Genomic DNA, 24,016 nt, shown 5'->3' with positions numbered 1-24,016 from the left:
ACGCAGCATTACCAGGAGTGATCATGAGCCGAGTTTATCTCTTGGATTCTCGAGGGATCTGAGTTTTCGGGGTCTGAGGTCTGAGGTCTGAGTTTTCGAGGTGTGAGTTTTCGTGACACCCCAAGCTCGCTTGCACTCAGGTAAAATGCTCATGGATTTGCCGACAGATGTCAATGAAGTGCCGTATGCGAGGGCTAAAGACATCGATTTCTCCTCGGCTAAGAAGCTCAAAGAAAAGCTCGACCAAAAAATCGAGGATCTACAACAGCTGCAAGCCTCGAACCATACAACAACTTCTAGTTCCTCCTGTCCTTCCTCTTGATTTGTAATGATCTTAGGTATCACGCATTAGATCATATATCTAATGAATTTTGCGCTATACAAATAATAAAATTATTAAATTATTATACGAAAAAATCCTTAGCCTTTATGCTTTCCACTTTTGCTCGAACAGCCAACGACAATGCATAAAACCATCCCTTCTTTCTCACATGAACTCTTCGTTAGATACGGTTTGTTTACGCTCGAGGGACACCAAGATGGCGGATAGAAACCCTTGCTAAGCTATTGGTCACGTGGGTGAAACCTAAGAATTGTTCTCTCATCTGTACACTGTACGAGTCTATAAATAAATAAATAAATAAATAAATAAATAAACTCTCCTTGTCAGCACCTTAGGAAATGTATAGCGAACAGTATGGAGAATATGGATACTGATATTTGGGTGTAGAGAGATAATTCTGATTCGTGGGGTTAAAAAAACTGCCTCAAAGTTGCAATTTCATACTTACGATTAAACCTTTAGGAAAACCGCTTTCTGAAACAGGTGGAGGTAGCTGCAGTTTAGATCCAAGCATTCGTAATATTTTCCCAATTGTTATAGGAGATAATTCACCGTAAATGTACTGGCCTGCTGGGTTTGCGCTAATTCCTACTAGGGCTTCCCCGGAGAAACAACGCCCTTCTAGTTTGAAATCGTCCTTCCCTTGGCAGTCGTGTCCAATCTCTAAGCGGCCGTTGAAGGTAAATTCAGTCGGAATGCCGCCGGCTAGTGTAACTGTAAAGCTAAAAAAAGGGGGAAGCGTTGTGGAGTAATTGATGCTTGAAATAGAAGGGAAATAGACCACTTCCATAAATGGCTGCCGGATTAATATTCTTTTGTTTGAATTTAAACTAGCGCTACTGGCCTCGTTCTCCGGTACAAAATTCAAAACAATACATTATCTCAAGCGGGGCCAGAAGTGCTAACTGAAATTTAAACAAAAAGAATATTTATACGGCAGCCATTAATGAAAGTGGTCTATAACTTATCGTGTTATATGAGTTAGACTAAGAGCACTTTTTATTAATCTGTCAAGAGTCATATACATGTGCTTCAGGGTGTAATTTGAATCTTGTGAAAAGCAAGTTAGAGAAAAAATCGAATTAAAAAAAGATATTTCTATTACGTCACAATCCTGGATAAAGAAAATATTCTGAGCTCCAATGAAGAAACGTATCACAGATCCACAAATTCCACGCTCCGAATCTCCATCGCTTAACTTGTTCCAAACATTCAGTTAGTTAACCGGAGCGAAATAGTAAACGGTGAAATAACTTTGTAAGAGCAAGAACGAGGAAGGTTTGGGTCTAGTCGCTTGCACGACCTGACCCAGATCTTCCTCATTTTTTTGTACTCCTGCACTACTCTCGCGCCGTTTGCTACTGCGCTTCACATAAGTAACTGAACCCTGGAGTAGGTTAACTACCACCAATTCATTGTGACTCTACGATGAGCTACGCCTTAACTAGGTTCATAAGTAAAGCGCATCTAACAAACGGCTTAAGTCCGTAATGTCGAAAGCCTCGTGTCGGTTAATAAGATAAAAAGGGTGGTGAGTCTCAAGCTCTATAGCGAGAAAAAGAAAATTGTTTTTCCTTAACACCACGAGCCAAGTTCAAATGTTTGAGGTAAAATTCCTTACCCAATCTGTAGGTTTCCAATGCTAAGGAAGCTCAAACCAAATGCTTTTCTCCACATTCCGTTCATATACAGAGTTGTTCCTATCTCAGCTGCACCGGTGACGAAAAGCTTTCCTCCAAGTTGCAGGGACGTGCTTGGCATTTCTTCTCCTTTGTCGTTCACTTCGCCTTTCACAGGCACGTCTAACTCGACAGCGAAGCCCACATTCGGGGCGACAGATGCAGTACCAAATTTAGCCTAAGAAGAAAGAAAAAAAAAGGAACCAGAAAACCTATATTGTGGTAAATGTACCTTTCTTCGAAAGAACGTTAGGTACATAACTTTCAAATTAGCTTTAGATTTGAATCTTTATACTGTATATATATATATATATATAGTGTACTCTAGTTTGAGCACTCTGGCATGGCTTAGACGATACCACAAAGGTTGGATCGTTTGGGGTGACCATATTGGTTCTCCTCCATCCTAGCATTAGCACTGCACTGATGAGGCCCAGAAGGCCGAAACAGTACTGTCTGCAGTTATATATATATATATATATATATATATATATATATAAAGTGTGACTTGATTTTCGTAGAACAGTGCTCAATACATAGAAGTAGAGCGAAGTATATATTGTGGGAGGAAAAAGACAAGTAAACTACAAGTTCATCCCTACAAGCCTGTTTCGTGGTCGCCCACTCATCAGGGGATTTATGAGTGGGCCTGATGAGTGGGCGACCACGAAACAGGCTTGTAGGGATGAACTTGTAGTTTACTTGTCTTTTTCCTCCCACAATATATATATATATATATAGAAAGTTTAAAAATTGCGAGGATGGACAACTTCTGACGTGAAAAATATAAAAATTTTAATAAAAAACGTTTCGGTCAGAGACCTTCAGTTATTTACAACTTTTGAAATAAAAAAAGAGCATTAAAGAGGATCGAAGTGCTAATGATTACGTAATTACAGATAACGACTAATGAACTGGTGCTAATAAAAAGATAACAAAAAACCTAATTACAAAGAAAGAAATGGACAAACTACAAAAACAAACCCTAAAAACTAAGAGATAAGAATATTAAATATGTTAATATGAGTGGCGTAACCAATTGCAAAGAAGCAATGTGGCAAGCATTAAGAAAGGGAAGGCCCACTTTTAACTACAACTGCAAACCGTAACAAAATCTCAAAACAAGGCCTTTGGAGCCCGAAAGGGCAAATTAGCAACAAAATCCCTGGATGGGCCCTTAAATTATACTTATCATAATAAGATCCCTTGGCAGGGCCTCTGAGTCCAATCCACACCTAAAGGGCCGACAAAATCAAGAAAAGGGCCTTTGAACGATCAATTAGTAGCGCCTAATATAAGATGGAAATTTATTATAGCAAATTCTATTTTTCGAATGAAATTCCTTTCTTTTATTCAAACCATGAGGTGCCAAAGAGAACAACTGAGCACTCCAATAAGCCTCTTTTGTGATTAAAAGCCTATCAATCTCTACAGAACCACCAGGGGCCTGTACCTGATCAATACATTGGAACGAAAAATCGTCCAGGGTATGTGGGGTTTTGTTAAAGTGTATCGCTACTTCACAAGTTATTTTGTTTGTGAGCATAGCAGATTTGTGATTTCGAGAACTCACTTTAAAGTCGGTAGTAGTAGATCCCACGTATTGCAGGCGACATTTCTTACAGGAAGCCAAGTAAATCACATTTTTACAGTCACAGGAAAGTCAAGAGTGAATGGTGTAATTTTTGCCTGGTGTAATTTTTGCCTGGTGTAATTTTTGCCTGGTGTAATTTTTGCCTGGTGTAATTTTTGCCTGGTGTAATTTTTGCCTGGTGTAATTTTTGCCTGGTGTAATTTTTGCCTGGTGTAATTTTTACTTGGTGTAATTTTTGCCTGGTGTAATTTTTGCCTGGTGTAATTTTTTGCCTGGTGTAATTTTTGCCTGGTGTAATTTTTGCCTTAATTTTTCACCCTAGCACTTCGATCCTATTTAATGTTCTTTTTTTATTTCAAAAGTTGTATCTAACTGAAGAAGGTCTCTGACCGAAACGTTTCTTATTAAAATTTTTTATATTTTTTACGTCAGAAGTTGTCCATCCTCGCAATTTTTAAACTTTCTACGTTCGTGTTTGCTGTGAGGTTTGGACTGCGAATCTTTATTGATCCTCCTGGCGCGGTGCACCTTTGTTGGCCTGAGAGTTCCACTAACAACTTGCTATGTATATATATATATATATTTCTTTTTTTTCTTGTTCACAGTTTAGGTTCAGGAAAACAGCGACAAGTGCCATCTGAAAAATTCCTTAAGACCGAGATTTGCATAGCAATACAAACTTTATGCCTTCCCTACGTGCAAATGCAGTATCACGAGAAGCGGCTTGACTTTGGCCTCGATTTCAATACGCGCTTCCCAAGATTAAGTGACCCTTTTAATTTACATCCCCCCTCGTATCTGTCTTATCCAAAACTTAAAATAGGCGACTGGGTGAGCACTACTCGTGGGAGCCGACTTATAATTCCCCCCCTCGCCCCCACTCCCTCAGCTTGTACTCTCAGAAAATGAGAGTAAATTGTTCTCACAGTCATAGAGTGATTGACGTTTTCTATCCACGCAAATAAAAGTTCTTGGCAATTTGAAGTCCACTTACCTCTATAAACACCTCAACTTTGTTAAACTTCAAGTCTCCTTTTATGGGTATGCCATACACTCCTGCGTTGACTTTAACACCTGCTTTATTTACGCCACCGTGAAATTTCAACCAGGAATCTTTGCCCATCAGTAGCTTACCAAACTGGCAATGCGAGTTATCCCCACAATTCGCTGCAAACTTCGTTACGGCTGCAAAAAACAGTCCATCTGGGACTTCCTTTTTCATCAAAGATTGTAAAGGCTCTTTTTGAAATTTTGTCTGCGGTGTCACTTTAAAACCTTTCTGCGCAAACGAAATACCAAACTGCCAAAATGAAAAGGAACCATCTGCAATTAGTTTGATAATGGTAATTTCACCCTTTAACTTCTAAGGTCTGATTTTGAGATTTTCCCCTTTAGCTGCTACACATTTTCTTGTAACAGAGCTACAAGAATGAGATATTAGATAATTATCGCAACCTCTTCCCTGGTAAGTTTGGATATTCCATTACTGATCACTGGATGATCTATGTGTATCATGGGACTAAGTTACATATGTTAATAGCTTTTGGGAACTAAAAGATTAACTAAGAAGAGACCGATTTGGGCTGAAATCGTTTGCTTCTAACTCACTAGCTGGGAAAAATTAAAAGCTGACTCATGATATATCGCACTGTTAAGAGCCAATCGGATTGCATGGTTCGTCAGTGATATCGAAATTATTGAATGCTATAATAAAAAATATGCTCACCGATGTTTTCTCCAACTTTTCAAACAAACCAATCTTGGTGTTAAACATCTTCTCCACGAAATCTTCAAATCCAGCCTGCTCCGCTGTGAAAGCCACGGCGAAAATATCCTTACGTATGATCTCAAAATTAAACCATCCACCAATCCCTTTGGGCGCCGCCTTACCGCTGACTCGCATTATGACCTCTTTCATGCTCGCACTGATTTCCAAAGACAAGTCAGATATAGTCACCAGGCCTAGACCTACGCGTTTCAATATGTCAAGTACTTTCTGGTCAAGATTCATTGTCGTTTTAGCTGCGTCTTGCAAGCCCTTCAAGTTAGGGGTTGTCACCATGTTCGGCGAGGGAGACATAGCATATAATGAATCCATATTCATCGTGTTTGGATAAGGGAATGGCATTTCCTCTCTTAGTTCATTTATTGGCTCGTAAAAAGATGATGGCACCACATTCCGATGCGTAAGTCTATTATGGCGTGCATGTAATCCCCGTCTATGACCAAGCCTAGACTTTTTCTGCTTTGAAAATGCACTTCTTCGATGGATAATGTGTCTTTCGGGGTTTGGGTTGACGCTACTCATCTTCGCAGCTTTCGAATTCTCCGTGTATTCTCCGTCTTTGAAGACATTTTCTAACATTGCAAGTTGATCATAGGAAGATTTTGGGTCGAGGCTCCTTTCTCCGCGTCTCAAAATTTGGGAGAAGGAGAAGTCACTTGCTGCAGCTGTGTTTGATGACAAGGCGGCTTCAATTTCCTCTAAAATAAAAATGTACAATCAATGCTTTATTTAAAAGTACGAAGGACGAACCTTTGAACCTACGTTGTAAGTTGAAATATCCTTGAATGGGAAGAAAGAGAAGAGATATGTCGATTGGATCCGTAGCTAGCTCCGATTTCGCTTTCGTTCCGTTACAAAACATGAGAGATGGAGAAAGCTGGATAACGATTTTCTGAGGAAAGTGATATCTTAAGGGTTCATGAAACGATTATAATTATTAAGTTCAGATTTTCCTGTGGTTTCCAGTGGCCATACGCGAAGCTACGTTATTTTGAGCGAGGAAAAACATGTTCGTCGTCCACTTCCAAAATAGTTCGAGTTTTGTGAAAATGTCGTGGTGGCGAAAATACGATACCCACGCGTTAGCAGTTTAAAGTTTTTCAGTCAATAAAGAATTAAATTGCGACCAATAGCAATATCTGTGCAAACGTTTTGCTCATTAATTACGCAGTAGAGCTCTATGTAGTATATACTTTCCCATCCTTTCGCTAAGAATCTCAACTCAAATGTAGTACTCGAAACCACATTTGACAACGTCGAAAGGTTCCTTTGAGGTAAGTGAGAAATATGGCAAGTCTGTCGAACACTTCATAAGAGTGTGGGAAAAGAAAACTTGGGAGATCCCTTGAATATTTGAACACCAATCACTCTCAGTTAAAAAGATAATTTGGTTTAATTGGCTGAGCTGACGATGTAAATAAGTAGATTTATCACCATAGAGAGTTTCTAAAACTGACTTTTCGAGCTTACGCCCTTGTTCACTCGTTCCAAAGCTGGGTTAACACTGAAAAAGTTAGCTACAGAAACTCTATACATCGACCAATTTGCACAGTGAACTCAGTTGATAAAATTAAATCATCGTGTTATACCCCCAAGATAGTTTTGTTCAGTTACAAATTTTCAGAGTAGATATAATGTTTTACATGAAGTAGCAGTTTGGCTGCTAGTTCCTTCAATTACGACTTGAATATTTGAACACCAGCACTCCCAGTGAACAAGATAACTTGGTTTAATTGACTGAGTCGACGATGTAAATAAGTAAATTGATCACTATAGAGAGTTAAAAAAAACACTGACTTTTCGAGCTTATGCCCCTTGTCATTCGCTCTAACGAAGGGCTAACACTCGAAACGTTAGCTATTGAAACTCTCTATATCGGTCAATTTGCATTGTCAACTCAGTTGGTAAAAGTAAGTCATTATGTCATTATGTTGTACTCCCCCCCCCTCCCCCCCACATCAACGACGCAGCGCCGCTGTTTCTTAGTTCTTAGTTTAGATCAAATGTGAAACGTACAGAGTCATACTGAAGATAGATTTGTTAAGTTACAAATTTTCAGAGTAGATACAATGTTTACCTGAAGTAGCTGTTTGGTTGCTGGTTCCTTCAATCGCGACTTCATTTTCTACCCCTAGGCTGGCGTAAACAGCAAACTTGGCATTCCCAATATTATTGAAACCATGGGCTACAATTTCTTCTTTTCCGGGAGATACTCGGAAAAGAAACATAACGTTTTCAAGGGAAACTGTATCAGTTGGAGCATAAAGAGAAGCAGAATCCAAGAGAAACTCAACTGCAAAGATACAGAGAATACAATAGTGATAACAGCGGTATTCTATTGATTTTTGTAAAATAACACAGAAGTGTTCAGAACGACCAAATTAAATGCGATGAGAATAAGGGAAAATATTATAAAGAAGCCAATGAGAAATAAGATCACAATCAAACGGTCTGGATCGCGACAAAACTGAACGCTGGTAGTTTGGGGCCCATTTCTTGAAGGTAAAATTAACAAGCCCGTAAAGCTGTTCTGATTTCATTCAACGTAGAGGTTTCAAAAAGTTTGACAATCTTCAATAAAACCATCACCCAAAAACGCAAAGAGGATTTGCTAGGGTGCCGAAACGGGATTTTCTCTTCTCTACAACCTGATCTTAAAATATAGCTTTGGGCAAGTTATGTCATTCGAACTTTCGAGAAACAGGCCTCAGCTTCGGTAAGACCATTGCTTGGGAGGTTTATTTAGTCAAACGTCATCTGCTTAGATTTGTTCTATTGCAATCATGCTTGAGAATCTTTCAATAATCTTCAAGTCTGTGTGGTGTTACGAAAGATGTAAGGACTATGAAAGTTCAGAAAATCATCAGCAGTACCTCCATAGAGGGCTTTATCATCTCTCAAATTAACCTTTATTCCTGTCACGTGTTCAGCATCCCCAGGAATGGTGAAGAACGGCATTGGCTTAGTCGAGCGAAAACTGGGATACAGCTGAGCCAGCTCTGCTATCGTAAGCAGTTTCATGGGCTCGAAACATGTTTCATTTAATTCTTGTGACTTTTCTTTAAATGCAAAGTAACCGCCCTTCAAATACGGGACCACCTTAGGCAGATTTGCTAGTACAGCTGTTAGCAAGTCGTTTTTGATTGAATCACTGACAAGTTCTGCGTTTTGAGAGTTGCACATTAATCCTATGAATGAATTTGGTTCAACAGGCTTTGTAGCGGCAATGTTCTGAGGAGTTTCTGAAAATAGAATAATAGAAGTTAATTAGGACAAAAAAAAAAATAATAAGATTCAACGGTGAGGTACTAAAGATACAGGATGACAACATTCTTCCTCCATCAAAGTTTAGATTTAGAGCACAGTCACTATTTCATATCTTTTAATCCTTTAACTCCTAAAAAATGATAAGTATCTAATTCTCCCAACATTATCGACCCTTTGAATGTTGTCCTTAAGTAACATTTTTTATTACACGACTCGGGCAGTCAGATGGCCAATAACTAAAATCAACTAATCAAAGTGCTCTATTGTCGGTCAATATTCTCTCAGTATTGGACCGGGCACTGTCCCGAATGGTCCCGAATGATACCGCACTTGTGTCCCTTTGAACTTCAGTCGTATAATGAATCTCTTATTAACCAAGCTTGCTCGGAACCGTACAGGAAGAATATCGGCCCTCGGTCTTTTTTGTACGGACCTCGCTGCGCTCGGTCTGTACTGTCAAGACCTCGGTCCGATATTGTCCAGTACGGCCCTCGCGCTTGGTTAGTAAGATGTATGTAAAACAATAAAAACACTATCGACTCTGAACCTAGCACCAGCTTCACGAGAATAGAGGAAATGATAACCAACTGAAGAAGCTCTTAAATTGACTGTTAAACTGAGTTTCATCATCATCATCTTTATTTGCCTTATTTTAACAATTAAAAATAGTTAATTACAGCTATAACAGTTAGAAGGCGAGGAGACCCAAGAAGCCACGAGGCTTATGGGAGAGCCACCTCACATAGAATAATAAATTAAGTAAAGACTAAGTGCTGCGAATATGCGGCTTGGCCAATTCAGTGATTATTTAAGTAAAAATTCTTGCAATTTCGCTTTAAAGCTGAGAAAGTTTGACGAACGAGTGACTGAAATAGGGGGAGAGTTCCAAATTTTAGGACCTTGGTAGAGAATTGTAAACTGCTTGACATTTGTAAGGCACAAATGTGTTCGATAATTACTGGCTGTTCTGGTACCATAGTTGTGAATTTGGCTATTCCTTACAAAAAGATCGAGAAGCAAGGGGGGCAATAGGTTATTTTTGAAATAAAACATAAATTTAGCGATTTCAAACGTATTGACTTAGAAAATATCTAAAATTCGTAGTTTGGAGAATAAAGGGGCAGAGTGGTCTCGATAGTCTGAGTTGTTGATAGCCCGCACAGCTCGCTTTTGCAAATAATAAATTCTATTTAAGTTAGATACGTATGTGGACGACGAGACGGAGTTACAATAGACGATATAAGGATAAACTAAGGTGTAACAAAAAGTGGGCTTGGTTGCAGAGGATAGGGAAAAGCGAGACCTAAATATAATACTTATTGATTTCGCGATTTGTTTACATACATAGCTGATATGGTATTTCAAGGTGAGATGATTGTCAATATAGACCCCAAGAAATTTAGTTACATTAGCTTGTTGTAGGGGTTTACCTCCAAAGGAGAGAGAAATGCTGGAGTTAAATTTCTTTTTTCTGGGTTTAAAAATTATATAGTTGGTTTTCTTTACATTAACTGAAAGCTTGTTACATTTTAGCCAAACGTCAATGTTTTGGAGTTCATCATTAAGTATAGATTCTAAGCAATTTAGATTTGAGTGAGAATAAAAGATACTGGAGTCATCAGCAAACAGTAGAGGGTCTAATAATTCAGAGGCATTAGGAAGGTCATTAATGTATAGAATAAACAATAGTGGGCCTAAAATCGAACCTTGAGGGACACCACACTTGATGGTTTGCATCGGAGAGCAAGCTTGATTGAATTGGACAAATTGCTGGCGGAAAGAAAAGTAGCTTTTGAACCACTGCAGAGCAACGTCACGGATACCATAGTGCTCCAATTTGGCAAACAAGATTTGGTGGTCGAGTGTGTCGAATGCTTTGGAAAGATCTAGGAAAACACCCACCGTTGTTTGGTGTTGGTCGATTGCAAATGCAATTTTGTTTACCAAATGAATTAGCGCGTTCGATGCTGAGTGATTTTTCCGAAATCCGAACTGACAGCGGTAAAGTATTTCGTGTTTTTCGGCAAATTCTACCAAGCGATTGTATATGACTTTTTCGAAAAATTTGGAAAAATTAGACAACAAAGAAATGGGTCTGTAGTTTACAAAAAAGCTAGGATCCTCTGCCTTGAAGATGGGAATGATTTTAGCGATTTTAAGTTTGTCCGAGAAAATGCCTTTTAGTTTCCCTGTCAGTTTCTTTTGAATTGTATGGAGAACAGCATAGGGAATATGAATACTGACGTTGGGGTGTAAAAAAGGTCAATCTATACAGTTTAATTCAATATGAGGTTCGTGTTTGGGTCTTAACCTGACTACTGCATCAACTGGAACAGGAAAAATTACGAGGTTGATCGTTTTTCGAGGGCAGGGGCGCTCAGATCCCAAATCATCCTGTTCATGGTTGTCGCACAAAATCCGTTGCCCCTCCTTTTCAAGAAAAAGAAAATTAACACGTACCTTTGCAGTTCGTCTTCGGACACTCTTGGCTTTCGGACCCAGTTCCCGGACATAACTCTCCGCCATTCTGTGGCGCAGGGTTGTTACACTGGCGAGTGCGTAGTTGTATTCCCCTGTTGCAGACCTCTTTCTCAGAGCAGGTACCCCAGGGACCCCATGCACCCCATGCTCCGTTTATTACATCTGTTTAGGACAAATCAACATTCAAAATTGAACTTAGGGAAGAATTTTGTTCTGCAATGAAACACGCTGGCATTAAAACAGCATTCTGGTATGTAGGTGTATATCCATTGATGAGGTTTTGAAATAAGCTGCGAAGAACCCTGAAAGCTGTGTAAAAGAAAACTAAAAAATCACGAAGAAACTTTAGTTCATCCGTGTCCTCGTTGATAATGAAACAAAACGGTTTTGAATTTAAGGAAAGAAGACTCGGTCGAAGGTAATTATTTTCCTATCAGCTGACGTTTTCGAAAGGAGGAGGTCCAAACTGCTTATAGCCAAGACCTTATTACTAATTCACAACTGAGCGTCAAAGTAGTCGGGGATTTCTTCGCTACATGATTGGTCTGAACAGTTCCTGGTCTCCCACTCAACCAGTCATATGTTGAAATGATTTCCACATCCGCCTCCTGTGCACTTGTTTCACAGTGCGTCAGGTAGTTTTCCTGTGTTTGCTTTGATATCTAATTTTTTCTTTACGATATTTACCAAAATTCCCATTGGTTGTTGTGATTACTTAGGTTTTGGTTCTACTACACCCAATCGAAAAGGGTCTTTCTCCCTTATATCATCATTACCATTATGATCATTATCAGAAAGGTTTAAACTTACTTGTTGGACATTTCCTTATCTCGCATGATTCCGATTCTTGTCCGTTCCCAGGACATTCTCCTCCATACTGTGGAGCGGGACTATTGCATTCTCTTGTTCTAACTTTTTTTCCAGTCCCACAAGTTGCACTACAAACGGACCACTCTTCCCAGTCTCCCCACTTACCAGGAACTTTAAAATATCACAATGATAAATGTATTCCATAAGTATTAATGTAGTGTAGTAAAAATAAGTTTAGTAATTACTGCAAGTGTACAAATGATAATCAGAAAAAAAAATGGTGCAGGTGACACATTTTAAAATAAAAAGGTAGGGTTTCTTTTCAATTTTTGCACAAAGAAGGCCCCGTTAATAAACCCCGACGGAGGCGACGGAGAGAACGGGCGTGGTCCTGAACGAAATGCTTCGGTGAAACTTTTCTTTAGCGCCTGATAACTCACTCCCTTTGGACGAGGCATACACGACGTTTATTTGAAATTTCAGGTACCATAACTGCACAGCGAACTGCAGCTTTGTGAAAGTACTGCTTAAACATGTGAATGGGTTAGAAACGAATAACGCAGTATGTAGCCATGTAGCTATTCGCACACATACCTGGACAGGGTGTCTCGCAGTCGAAGGAAGTCTCAGTTGCTTTCCCTGGACATTCCTCTCCACCCCTCTGAGGAGGAGGATTGCTACAGCTTCTTGTCCGTGTGACTTTGCTTCCACCACATGATTTTGCACAGGCAGTCCACTCTGACCAGTCGGACCAATGACCATCCAAAGGGCCAACTACAAAATTATTTAGAATTACAGTTATTCTTTATCGATCCTTTTGATTTTGCGAGTTTTTTGGTAAAAACAAAAACAAAAACAACTCCAACATCAACAACAAGCTTTTCGCGAGCCCAAGGTTTTCTATTACCTTCGCAAGGTTGATCGCAGTCGGTCTTGGTTTCTTTAGCAGCTTTTGGTTCACATGGCTTTCCGCCATTCTTTGGGCTAGGGTTATTGCATTCTCGTACTCGTGTTACCATGGCACCTCCGCATGTCTTGCTACAGGCAGACCAGCCTCCCCATGCACCCCAACCACCATCAGCTGTAATCATGAATATGCACAGATAAGCGAGATGATCGTTAGGAAAGGAAGAGAGATCTGGAGTAATCACATGATGATGCAAAAAAATCCTTTGGTTTTTTGATGTCTGAGAAAAATAGAAGTCGAGTTTTACAACTTATTTGGCAGTAGATTAAAAAGCATACAAATGCTGGATGTATAACTCAAGGGATCAAACAGAAGCATATGGTGATCACTGCTTGGTTGAAATATCTCGTCCTCTTATTCCTTGAGATTTAAAATTCGACACCATACACATTTATACGCGGATAGCATTGTCTGAGTAAAAGGAAGTTCATCTCTTTTTTTTTTCAACCTACTTGGACAGGTTCCTTCTTCAAATGAATTTCCAGGGCATGATTTCCCTCCCCCAGTGGGGTGGGGGTTAGTACATGATCTGGTTCGAACTTTCTTATTTCCTCCACATAAACCTGAACCACAGCCACTCCACTGACTCCAGGGGGACCAGTTTCCGTCCACTACGATAACATTTATCCAAAATAACGAGAAAAAAAGATTAGGGATAAAATCTACAACAAGATCCAGGGAAATTCGTAACAACTTCCTTACAAAGAATTTTCATGATGTTTGCTGAAGTCATCTTGAATAAATTAATGTTCGTATCTGGAAAGCTGTGGACCAACCCCTCCCCTGACAGTCAACTGATGACAAGCTAGGCTAATGTTGAGTTAGGGGAGGGATATGTGCGTAGCTGCTCTGATACTGAAATCGATCTTAGTTCTAGACAGGAATGACAATTAAACAAAGCACTTACCATGTTTCTCAGGAAGGAGATACTTTTGAAGGTCGTTTTTGTCTTTCCCGATCCAGCAGTTACAGTTGAATATAAATGACGGCCCATCCGTCCGATCTTCCACGGTGACAACGACCTTGAATGAAAAAAATTCTCAAACCCTTTTTATTTTTTCTCGGTGCACACATTACATAACATGATATTGGACTCTGTACCCACATACTCGTATACATTTGTCACAACGATGTACGTTGTGTTGTACTTCTATCAATGAGGACACTTTGTGATGCCCACTGAGCGGAAGATAAATCCTTTTCGATGTGACTCCCAGACATTTCGCCGCGGAAATGACAAAATAATCAACGATACAACTCATCTAAGAGGAAATCACCTGCTATCTATTTTGAACTTACTTTTTCTAAATACCAGTCTGTTGAAAAGATGCCCTTCGTATCCTTTCTTATGCTGATTCGGACCGGTCTGCCAACGTTGGCTGCGTAGACATTAAATTGTCTAGTACTGTTAACAAGACAAAAAAATTAAAAGGCAAGCAACCATATGATTTGAAGTTTCTTTTAATTTTTTGAACAAAAAAAGCACATAATTACTTAGCTTGGAATCAAATGCAAGAGAGTAAGAGAAGATTGGTGCGTTGAAGTCTTTTCGTTAGAAATCACCGAGCAACTGCTCTTTCAAGTGTAACTTTTTTTCAATTTACCTTCCTTTGGAATCAAATGGAATCAAAGCTTGGAATCAAGCTTGGAATCAAATGCAAGAGAGCAAGAGAAGATTGGTGCGTTGAAGTCTTTTCGTTAGAAATCACCGAGCAACTGCTCTTTCAAATGTAACTTTTTTTCAATCTACCTTCCTTTGGAAAAATCCTGCCCAAGTTCCTCCTCTCCGTGAGCTCCGTTTTCGCCGATCAGTTTGAAGAACACACGAGATTTTGTTCCGGAGAATGTTTCAGCTCCAGTCTTGACGTCCACGAAATACAACGTACCTGATAAAAAAAAAAAAAAAGCAAAAACAAATAAGTTAAGTCTGTCCTTGAGCCAAGTGACCCACCCATTCGGAGCATATCTCGCGTTCGTTTGCATAAAGTGAAGCTGGAGAGGGAGGGTAGAATGAGAGGGGAGGGAGTTCTTAATGCGCATGTCCCTATAATTGTGTGAAGAATGTATGCTGCCATTATTCCCTACGAGTGTAAGGGTATTACTTACTGTCAGTTGGAAATTCGCATTTTTCCATCAGGGCCTGGACCTCAGCATGCATCAGAGCGGAAGTAAATATGTACAACTCATCAATAGATCCATTCAAGAAAGCTTGTGGATTTCCGGTAAATTTTCCAATTTCTATGGGAGAACTCCAACCCACACTGGATAGTTTCTGAACACTTTTCGTCGTGGTTAAAATCTTTTCACCATTCACAAACATTTTTACCTTTCCTAGGCCACCATTGTAAACCGCAGCTATATGAGTCCACATTCCTGAGAAGAAAAATCATAGCAGATTAAGGGTCAGTATGTGCTCGGGAAGTATAATATATATAGTAAGTGGACCTATGTAACGTAATTTAAGTAAAAGATATCTGAATTTTTTTAAACAACCGGTTGGGAAATATTCGTTAACAACAGCACTAAATAGATTCATTTCTTTTAAATTTTCATGCGATTTGTGCCTCTCAGATGAAAAAGTGATAATTTAAAATAGTATCAATCGTCACGTGTAATACAAATTGCACCGTTGTAATATACTATAATCAGTCTTGCGACGACCCCCTTTCTTTGATTTTTTTTCTGTAAGGAGATTTTAGTTCTTAGTGAGGTGTAATGTTCCTAATACTTTTACCGGAGTAACATTCTCAATTATTTTATGCGATACCATTTTTTATCTTCTTTAGAACGATTGTAGGTATACAAAGCAAATACCACGCTTCGTGATCGTCGCAACACATATCTAGCACAGTGGTTAGTCATTGTGCATGCGCAAGGGATTAATTCTGGCTGGCCGCGCGCCAATTTACCACGCAAAATTTAAAAGGAAATCATAGGAAACAGTTTCTGGGGCAGAAAATAAGCGAAAAAAATTAATAAAAACGTTCAAAGAAATCTGTAAAGGGAAACGAAGCTGGGGAAAGGAACTTGAGTCTTTTCAGACTCAAAGCATGTTCAAGTTTGGGTATCCTGCTCATTAACGTTATTCTATTTGTTTACTTCTTTTTTTTTGGAGTTCTAAAAAAAAAAAAAAAATTTACGTTTTTAACTAACTGGCGTGTCTGCGAGACAACACGGTTTCAACGTCCTGAACACACACCATCTAAACATTACAACATTCGCACATGGGTAGACGTTTTACAGCTGTGTTTTCATATATATATATGTAGACTCAACGCTTGTTCTGACCTGAGGGTACAGCAGGCTCAGAACTGATTTGAAACACAACCTTTCCATCAGGCGTCTTGTACATCCAGTTAACAACCGCGTTTGGGGCTGCCGTTGGTTTGATACTCAAATAATGGACTCCCTTGCCCCCAGAACATCCATAAATTGAATTTTCACGCTGGTTATCTACAACACGCAGCCACAGAGAAATAGACATTGCATCTTTCTTCTCTTCGTCAAGTTTGTTTCCATCCAACTCGATGTGTCCCAGTCCTCCTCCTAATCGGATACCCATTTTGCACTGGGGGCTGTACATAGTCTGCGTGTATTGTCCCACAAGCGTGCCGTGGTTAAGTTTTGGAGAGTTGTCAATAATGAGTTTATCTTGGATTTGATCGAATGTGAGATGAACGGCAAGCCCATTGGAAGTCGACCCTACACATAAACAAAATGACTGAAAAAGTAATTTGTCGGAAAAAGGGCACCAAAACTATTCCTTGCGAGTCATTCGAGGGTGCCTTCAATTCTACCATAAAGTGAGCTTACCGAAGCTAAAGCAGCAAGTTTTTGTTATTTATGTGAAACGTGAAAGGACAAGTTAACGTTTGCTGTTTCACGTAAATGCGATGCAAAATTAATGCAATTATTAATACCGTACCAATTTTACGTGAAGCAAGAAAACATCAAATGAAAGGTGGCATCGGGCGACTTGCAGAGGGCAAATACAACGATATCAATCCTGATAAAAATTAGTATTTTCTTGGTAAAGGAGTAAGGAAATTAAGTGAAATGTTTCTTTACATACTTGTTCTTTCTTGATGGAGGCTACATTATTGTTTTAAATAACGTTTATAATTAGCGAAAATGTTAACAGAATTTTTATGAAATTAAGGTTACCATAATTTTATCATTAATAAACTAACTGCAATGTTGCCCCCTTAATTATCTATTCAATGCTTAATGTTTTGACTAAAGGGAAATGCGGTCCCTTTGGAAGCCTTTAATGATTCCTAAATCATTAGTGAATCAGTCAGATATACATCTCTTTTATTCACTTTTATCAAAGGGGCTTGTGTTTATGTTTAAAAGGCTGCCAACATTTTTTCATGTACCTATACACACGGTAAACTTCTCCTTTACAAAATACCAATTAGGGCTAGTGACTCTGATTTTGGAAAAACGTCACACTCAATTCTCTAGAACAGTAACTTACCTCCTCCTCCTGTTGAAAAATCACATTTTCCCATCAATTTCACAACTTGAGACTCATCTCTTACAACGTTGAAAACGTAAAATTCGTCCAGGTTTCCCTGTAGGTACATTTGGGAGTTGGCCGCAGCTGAGTCCTGAAACTTTCCTATAATCATTTGTTGACCCAACGAGATTTGGTTCACTTTAGCGACGTTACTCGAGGTAAGAAGTTTCCGGCCGTTAACAAAAATTTTAAGCTTTCCTTTTCCACCGTTATAAACTGCAGCGATGTGCGCCCAGGGACCTTGAATTGAGCAAAGAGAAGTTATTTGGCGAATATTTCGGTTGACAACTCAAAACCCATCCGGCCGTAATCAGAGAGAAAAAAATAATAGAGAGAAGAAGACGTAGAAGTGGAAGGAGGAGGAAGAGGAAGGAAAAAATAAAAATAAAAAGAAGTAGCAGAAGAAGAAGTAGAAGAAGAAGAAGAAGAAGAAGTAGAAGATGAAGGAGAAGATGAAGGAGAAGAAGAAGAGGAAGATAAAGAAGAAGAAGAAAAGAAGAGGAGGAGGAAGAGGAGGAGGAGGAGCGGGAAGAAGAGGAAAAAGAAGAAATAACTGGGGGAGGGGGATGAAAAAGAAGGGAAAGAAGCAGAAATAGAAGAAGGAGAGGAGAAGGGGGAGGAAGAAGCGGAAAACTAAGAAGAAGAAGAAGAAGAAGAAGAGGATTAAGAAGAAGAGGAAGGATAAGAGGATGAAGTAGAGGGAGGGGAAGAGTAGGAGGAAGGAAAAGAAGAATAATAATTGAGGAAGAAAGAGAACAAGAAGAGGATGATGAAGAAGAAAAAGAAGATGAAAAGAAGGAGGAAAAAACAGAAAAAAAGGAGAAGAATTGAAGGAGAAGAAGGAAAAGAAAAAGAGGAGGAAGAAGTAGACTAAGAAGGAGAAAAAAGAGGAGGAGGAAGAAGAAAAAGAAGAAATTGAAGAAGAAGAAAATGGAGAAAAAGCGAAAAAGAGGAGGAGGATGAGCAAGAGGAAGAAGCTGATAATGATGATGATGAAGAAGTGGAAGAAGGAAAAGATCCCCAGAAATAAGTACTTGAAATTTGGCGCGTGGGAACGATTTTAGACTCTTTCAACCAACCTGGACTGATTACAGCCTCTGTTTCAACTTGAAATACAGTTCCTGGACCACTTTCATCCTTGTATAACCAGCGAACAGCGCCTGTGGAAGAAGCCTGTTTGCTACTCACTTCCAAAAGATGAACAACGCCACCACCCACGCATGCGTAGATCACGTTTACGTGACTTACTGATTCCACTTTAATCCAGGCAGCCACCGTCATTTCCTTCTTGATCAGGCTTGCGAGTTTGTTCGGGGTCATTGTCAAGGCTCCATTTTGAAAATGAAGCCCGCCTCCACATACGGGACTGAACTGTTGCAAGGTCACCTGACCAGTGAGCGCTCCAGTAGCGCCCTGTTCAGTTTCATCGAGGACATACTTTCCGTTAACATTAGCAAAGCTAAAGTGCAAAACGGGTGCTGAAAAAAAGTTCCAAAATACCATTTATTCCCTTATCCTGCATGGAGACTTATTTGTTGTGAACTAGGTGATGACTTTGACTTCATCATGACAACTATTGCGTACTTTACCAAATCTCCTTTAATGAAGGGAAAGTCTTAGCTTAAGTTAAGCGATCTATCCAGTCGGAGCTTACACTGGTTGACATAGCACGAAGCTTCCAGGAGTATTACTTCTTTCCCACCCTGGATGGAGTGCCAATCCATCGAGGTTATCCCTCAGCATTTAATCAGGCTTCCCTGATATATCACCGGTACCCATTTATAAGCCTGAGTGGAGATGGGCACTGAGAGAGTAAAGTGTTTTGCTCAAGAACGTAACACAATGGTAGGTCTCGAACCCAAACTTCGCGGCCCGGAGCCCAGAATACTAGCCATATGGCCACGGCGTCCTTTATCTCTGATTACTTATTCTGAGGTGTAAAATTAACCAATTGACAGTACTTAAGTGCGTTCTGGGCTCTTATCGCCGACGACATTCGTCATCACAGTTGGAAAAATGTTATGAACTCTCCAGGCACAGTGAAGTGCGTCCGAAACAAATTGTGACCGCTATGTTGACGATTATTTTTGTTAAAAAATGCACAAACCATGCTAAACCACTAGCAATTGGTTAGGTTCACAACAATATCGACGTCAAATAAAACGATTTTATTCAGTGCGTGATACGTTGCATGACATTTTGACACGAGCGGCGTTGTCTACACATATCAACAATGGCAAATTAGCCAATCAGATTGCGACGTTACTGCCAATTTCGGGAAAATTCCGTTTATCAGAAAATTTGCGCCCCTCTAGAATAATAAATAACACGCTTATGCATATTGCTGCTGTATATAGGAAGTAGTTTAGCTAGGTAGAAGCCAGCTTAGCTTATTGATAATGTATACAATATCTAAGGAATATTACCTTTGTCAGAGCTGAAAATTCCTCTTATATCGCTCTGCACGCCAGGATTCGCATCATTTGTGAGATTGGTATCATTTCCGTGCAGATCAGCGGTCGTATTTTGAATTTCTGCATCTTTGATCATATCATACAGATTACTATTTGAGTTTTAACGCCATTGAAATTACTTGATAAAATACAAACATGTAAACAGAAAGAAAAACACATCGATAGACTGATAGATTCAGACAAGAGGTAAACAGACGGACAGGCAGAAATATACAGAGAACCCAAGCCGAATTTTAGAACAGGATAGTGAATAGACAACAAAAAAAAGCTACAAATAAAAATTGCAAAGCTAGATCAATTCCGTCTCGGTCAATCAATCATAAACGTAGGTAGCTAAGTAAATATGAAGACTTTATTATCATTTCTAGCATTTTACCTTTGGAAATGTTAACAGTCTTAGGCGAAAACTCATCATTCTCCGTGTTTGGCTCGTGTTGCTGATAATGCTTAGGAAAGCGCGGTTGTGGTATGTTCCATTGTTGGCGTATCCTCATCTGTGCAGGAATGTTGAGCATGTTCTCATGATACATTGCCTGTGGCGGCGGGCGTGGCTGGTATCCAGGTTCAAACAACTCATCCAAGTAGTAAGGCCTTGGACCTTGAGGGCCACCAGTGTAGGGCGGTTGCGAATGTACTTGACGAACAGGAAATAAGAGTTTTAGTGTGACACACACGAGCTATTCGTAGGCCACGTTTTCCTTTGTTTTAAATAAATCAAACGAACTGCTAAACCTCAGCTTACCAATGGCTATGACAATTACTCAATGATACTTACACTACAAGCCATATGTGATACAATTGGAATACTACCTGACCAATAGTAATATTATTTACAATATTGAAATTCTTTATGTCTACAATGCCATTTATTTTTCATTTTTAGATAGTTTTTTGACTCCTATTATTATCATTCTTATTGCTTACTCACTTACTTTCCTACTTACTTACTTACTTACTTGTTATTCGAGGATATATTGAGAATTTTACCTACATATTTTCTGGTTTCCCAAGCACTCTCCGCTGCAGTACCCGTGCATATACTCCCTGGTGGAGGGAGACATCGTAAAAGTGTCTCACCTAGCGACTACTTTGGCAAATAAGTCTTCCCATAGCTGCTTCGGTCTGAAGCTTAAGCGCATTACTCATAAGTATCATACCACTTAACACTCACCACTAAACCATAGATTTGCGAGCAATAACTTCAACCATAATAGTCTCAGGGTGATCATGGTGCTCTCTCTTGAGAGACGGTGCTTCTTCCTTTATCCCCTAGATTCTAAAATGGAGGAGGGAAAAATACAATCATGGACTATTTACATGCTTTGACAAATACCGCATGTACAATCCTCAAGTAGATATCTTCAAATAAATATTGTAAAGTTATGATATACCCTTAAGAGATTGAAGAAGGAGAAATTTTTTACTTGAAGCTTCAGTTACGTTTGCTTGAAATATACTTAGGGCCTTCTTAGGACCCTTTCTCTTCAACTGCAACTGATCAGTACCGTTATCGTTATAAGTATGCGAAGTCTACTCTTTAGAGCCATTGATTACTGCCATCAAGAAAAGAAATCAAAAGGTACACGTGCTGGTCCAAACCTCGCGCAGAGATCCTTGATTAGCGAAACAAATACAGACCTCTGTATACAAGCATACCAGATTTCACCGAAAAAAAACTATATAAACATTTCAAACCTTTCCGGTTTAGAAATTTCTTCGTTTGAAAGTGAAGTGTGTATCTTTTATTTTTACTTTGCATTTTACTGCTCTCCGTTAACAGGTCTATGCTTTCTTTTTGACAGGATGGTGACAGAGGCATTTATGAAACGGGTATTCTATTTACCCCTTGACAAAAGACATGAACAATACATAGCTTTATTTTTAACGCTATAAAGGTGCATTTTGATTGTCTCAACAGCAAGATAAATAATTAATAACCTTGACGTTCACAGTTTTTCTAGAGGTTCGCTCTGGAAAAATTTCCACAAACAAAATATCAGTGCATATTTCTGCGCCAAATGGATGCTACTGTGTTTATAATCCTTAAAAAGTTTTTTCCTCTTGCGTGAGAAAAATATTCCCGAACAGCCTAGCATTTGCTGCTGTGATGTTTACTTTTCAATGTTTCTGCTACCGCTTCATAAACAAACAAACATGTCTCATCCTATGTAACAACAGCAAAACGTTGTCTTTATTCTTTACTGCTGACCCTTTCGCCCTTAAGAGTGACTAGCATCTAATTTCTTCCGACAATATCACCCTGAATAAAACATTAAGGTCACAGAGATAAGGAAAATGATCATCAGTTAATTAAAAAAGTTCTTGATCGTAAAACAAATTCTTCTCGTCTGCGCCCTTAGCAATGCATTGAGAACAGTATGAAGAGTATGCATTAAAAGAACAATTGCAAAATTATTTCTTAACAAGATGTTATCATTTTTCTTAATTAGACTGTAACCTTGGCATTATTGAAACCGTTAAGAAACAATTTTAATTAATCTTAGGTTTATTCTACTTTATTCTTTAAGAAGAAATCACAACATCAAGTGTGATGAAATCGTTTCATAGAATAACTAGTGTTTCAAAATATCGAAACCAATTTGACCCATCTTAAAGGCAGTTGGTACTGCATATGGATCAACTCAAGTTTATTTGCCTCGATAAACCTGCATCATACGTGCATCAATCATGTTTCTAGAATTGAATAGAGGTTTCCATTTCTGGTGTTGCATGTTGCTTGTTGGATTTCGAGGTAACGCTAGCCTTAGAAACGTATTTCAATTCGGATCACACTTAAGTTGTTATTCGTTTATATCAACTAAGTTGAAATTGTAAATTGGCCACCGTAACAAGTAAAAAAGCTGACGTTTCGACTAACGCTCGAAACGTCAGCTTTTTTACTTTTTACAGTGGCCAATTTACAATTTCAACTTAGTTGATATAACCGAATTACCTTGTTACCCCCTCCAATGCAGCACCACAATTTCCTTAGAAACTTCCAGCCTTTATAGGTTGTTATTCGCTGAAATTTAGCCTGACAGATATTAGGAGACGTTTTGTTTATCCTATCTTCAATGTTTTGTCTCCAAAGTTGGTAGAAAGCTAAAACCACGCTACTTTGTGATAAGGAACTAGATTACTTTTCATCTAAGCAAAAATGTCTAGGAACATATGTCAATGGAGCTTCGATGTATTTGACGACCACGACTCTAAGTTCTTTCAAGTGTTGACGTCTATTTGATTTTGAGCGTATTTTATAGTTTGGACAAAGAGAAAAATCCTCGACAAAACCCTACTTATATTACATCAGGCATTGACAAACAAAATTCGATTACTGTTAGCAAATATTTACGTAGCGAAATTCTTATTTAAATTGGATTACAATAGCGCGTATTAACTAAACCTGCACTTGGAAAAGATCAAATCTAACATTCATTCATTTTTCACCAAACTCACCTTAGAGATTTTTAGATTTTTAGAGGTCTTCTATCAACATTTGATTCCTATTAGGAAGAAATTGAAAAAATTTTCACAGCTATGATGTAGCCACGTTGAATTATTGATCACACTTTTGTCTAGCAGGTTTTCTATGGTCCTGAATCAAAAAACACAATATGGCTAGAATTTTGTGAAAATAACACCTACATGCGAAAACACAAGGACAAATACCCCAACGTTCCAAAAAATTGGGAAAAAGTGGAGAAAAGATTTCTTCTTTCGAAAAGAATTCTTCGTGACGGTGTATCAAGAAATATGAGAGAAATATTGTGGTCTTTTAAAGAAATCATAGAATGCCTCGGGTAACACTGTATATGTGCGAAAACCTGTTATCCCAATCATTGACTCAGACATCTTATTCGCCGGAACACTGACGCGTAAAAACTCCGCAAGAGCTTACGAAGTCTTTTTGAAGTTTTTCTGCAAGTCTGGTGCAGTAAATTTTAGCTTCGATGGGAAATATTTTTTTTTTTAAATGAGCAAAATGGAACTCTTCGTTATCAACAAGATTTTGCTGAATTAACTCTAAGCTACTTTCCTTTGGCTTTCTGGTGTGCTTGAGGCGAAAGGAGAGGTTTTGAAAACAGAAAAATTT

The 24,016-nt window shown here is 38.9% G+C and overlaps 1 protein-coding gene across 1 annotated transcript in view; it reads right to left on the bottom strand.

Moving 5' to 3' along the window:
* LOC111338874 (uncharacterized) overlaps positions 1-23,397 on the bottom strand; it is a 33,848-nt gene extending 10,451 nt beyond the window's left edge. The window contains exons 1-22 of the mRNA XM_088759782.1: positions 23,380-23,397; positions 21,095-21,199; positions 20,300-20,557; positions 19,876-19,989; positions 18,529-18,927; positions 17,408-17,689; positions 16,216-16,629; positions 15,034-15,300; positions 14,678-14,813; positions 14,227-14,332; positions 13,835-13,949; positions 13,380-13,538; positions 12,868-13,041; positions 12,555-12,734; positions 11,961-12,131; positions 11,130-11,312; positions 8,276-8,644; positions 7,480-7,695; positions 5,343-6,100; positions 4,611-4,916; positions 1,965-2,200; positions 792-1,065 (exon numbers count right to left, since the gene is read on the bottom strand). Of these exons, the coding sequence (XP_088615908.1) occupies positions 792-1,065; positions 1,965-2,200; positions 4,611-4,916; positions 5,343-6,100; positions 7,480-7,695; positions 8,276-8,644; positions 11,130-11,312; positions 11,961-12,131; positions 12,555-12,734; positions 12,868-13,041; positions 13,380-13,538; positions 13,835-13,949; positions 14,227-14,332; positions 14,678-14,813; positions 15,034-15,300; positions 16,216-16,629; positions 17,408-17,689; positions 18,529-18,927; positions 19,876-19,989; positions 20,300-20,557; positions 21,095-21,152 (5,175 nt within the window). The 5' untranslated portion in view covers positions 21,153-21,199; positions 23,380-23,397. The remainder of the gene's footprint in view (positions 1-791; positions 1,066-1,964; positions 2,201-4,610; positions 4,917-5,342; positions 6,101-7,479; positions 7,696-8,275; positions 8,645-11,129; positions 11,313-11,960; positions 12,132-12,554; positions 12,735-12,867; positions 13,042-13,379; positions 13,539-13,834; positions 13,950-14,226; positions 14,333-14,677; positions 14,814-15,033; positions 15,301-16,215; positions 16,630-17,407; positions 17,690-18,528; positions 18,928-19,875; positions 19,990-20,299; positions 20,558-21,094; positions 21,200-23,379) is intronic.
* Between the last annotated feature and the right edge of the window lie 619 nt (positions 23,398-24,016).

Source organism: Stylophora pistillata, chromosome 5 (assembly GCF_964205215.1).
Source record: "Stylophora pistillata chromosome 5, jaStyPist1.2, whole genome shotgun sequence".
In the NCBI taxonomy this organism is placed as follows: Eukaryota; Metazoa; Cnidaria; class Anthozoa; order Scleractinia; family Pocilloporidae; genus Stylophora; species Stylophora pistillata.
This window is presented reverse-complemented; position numbering and strand designations above follow the sequence as displayed.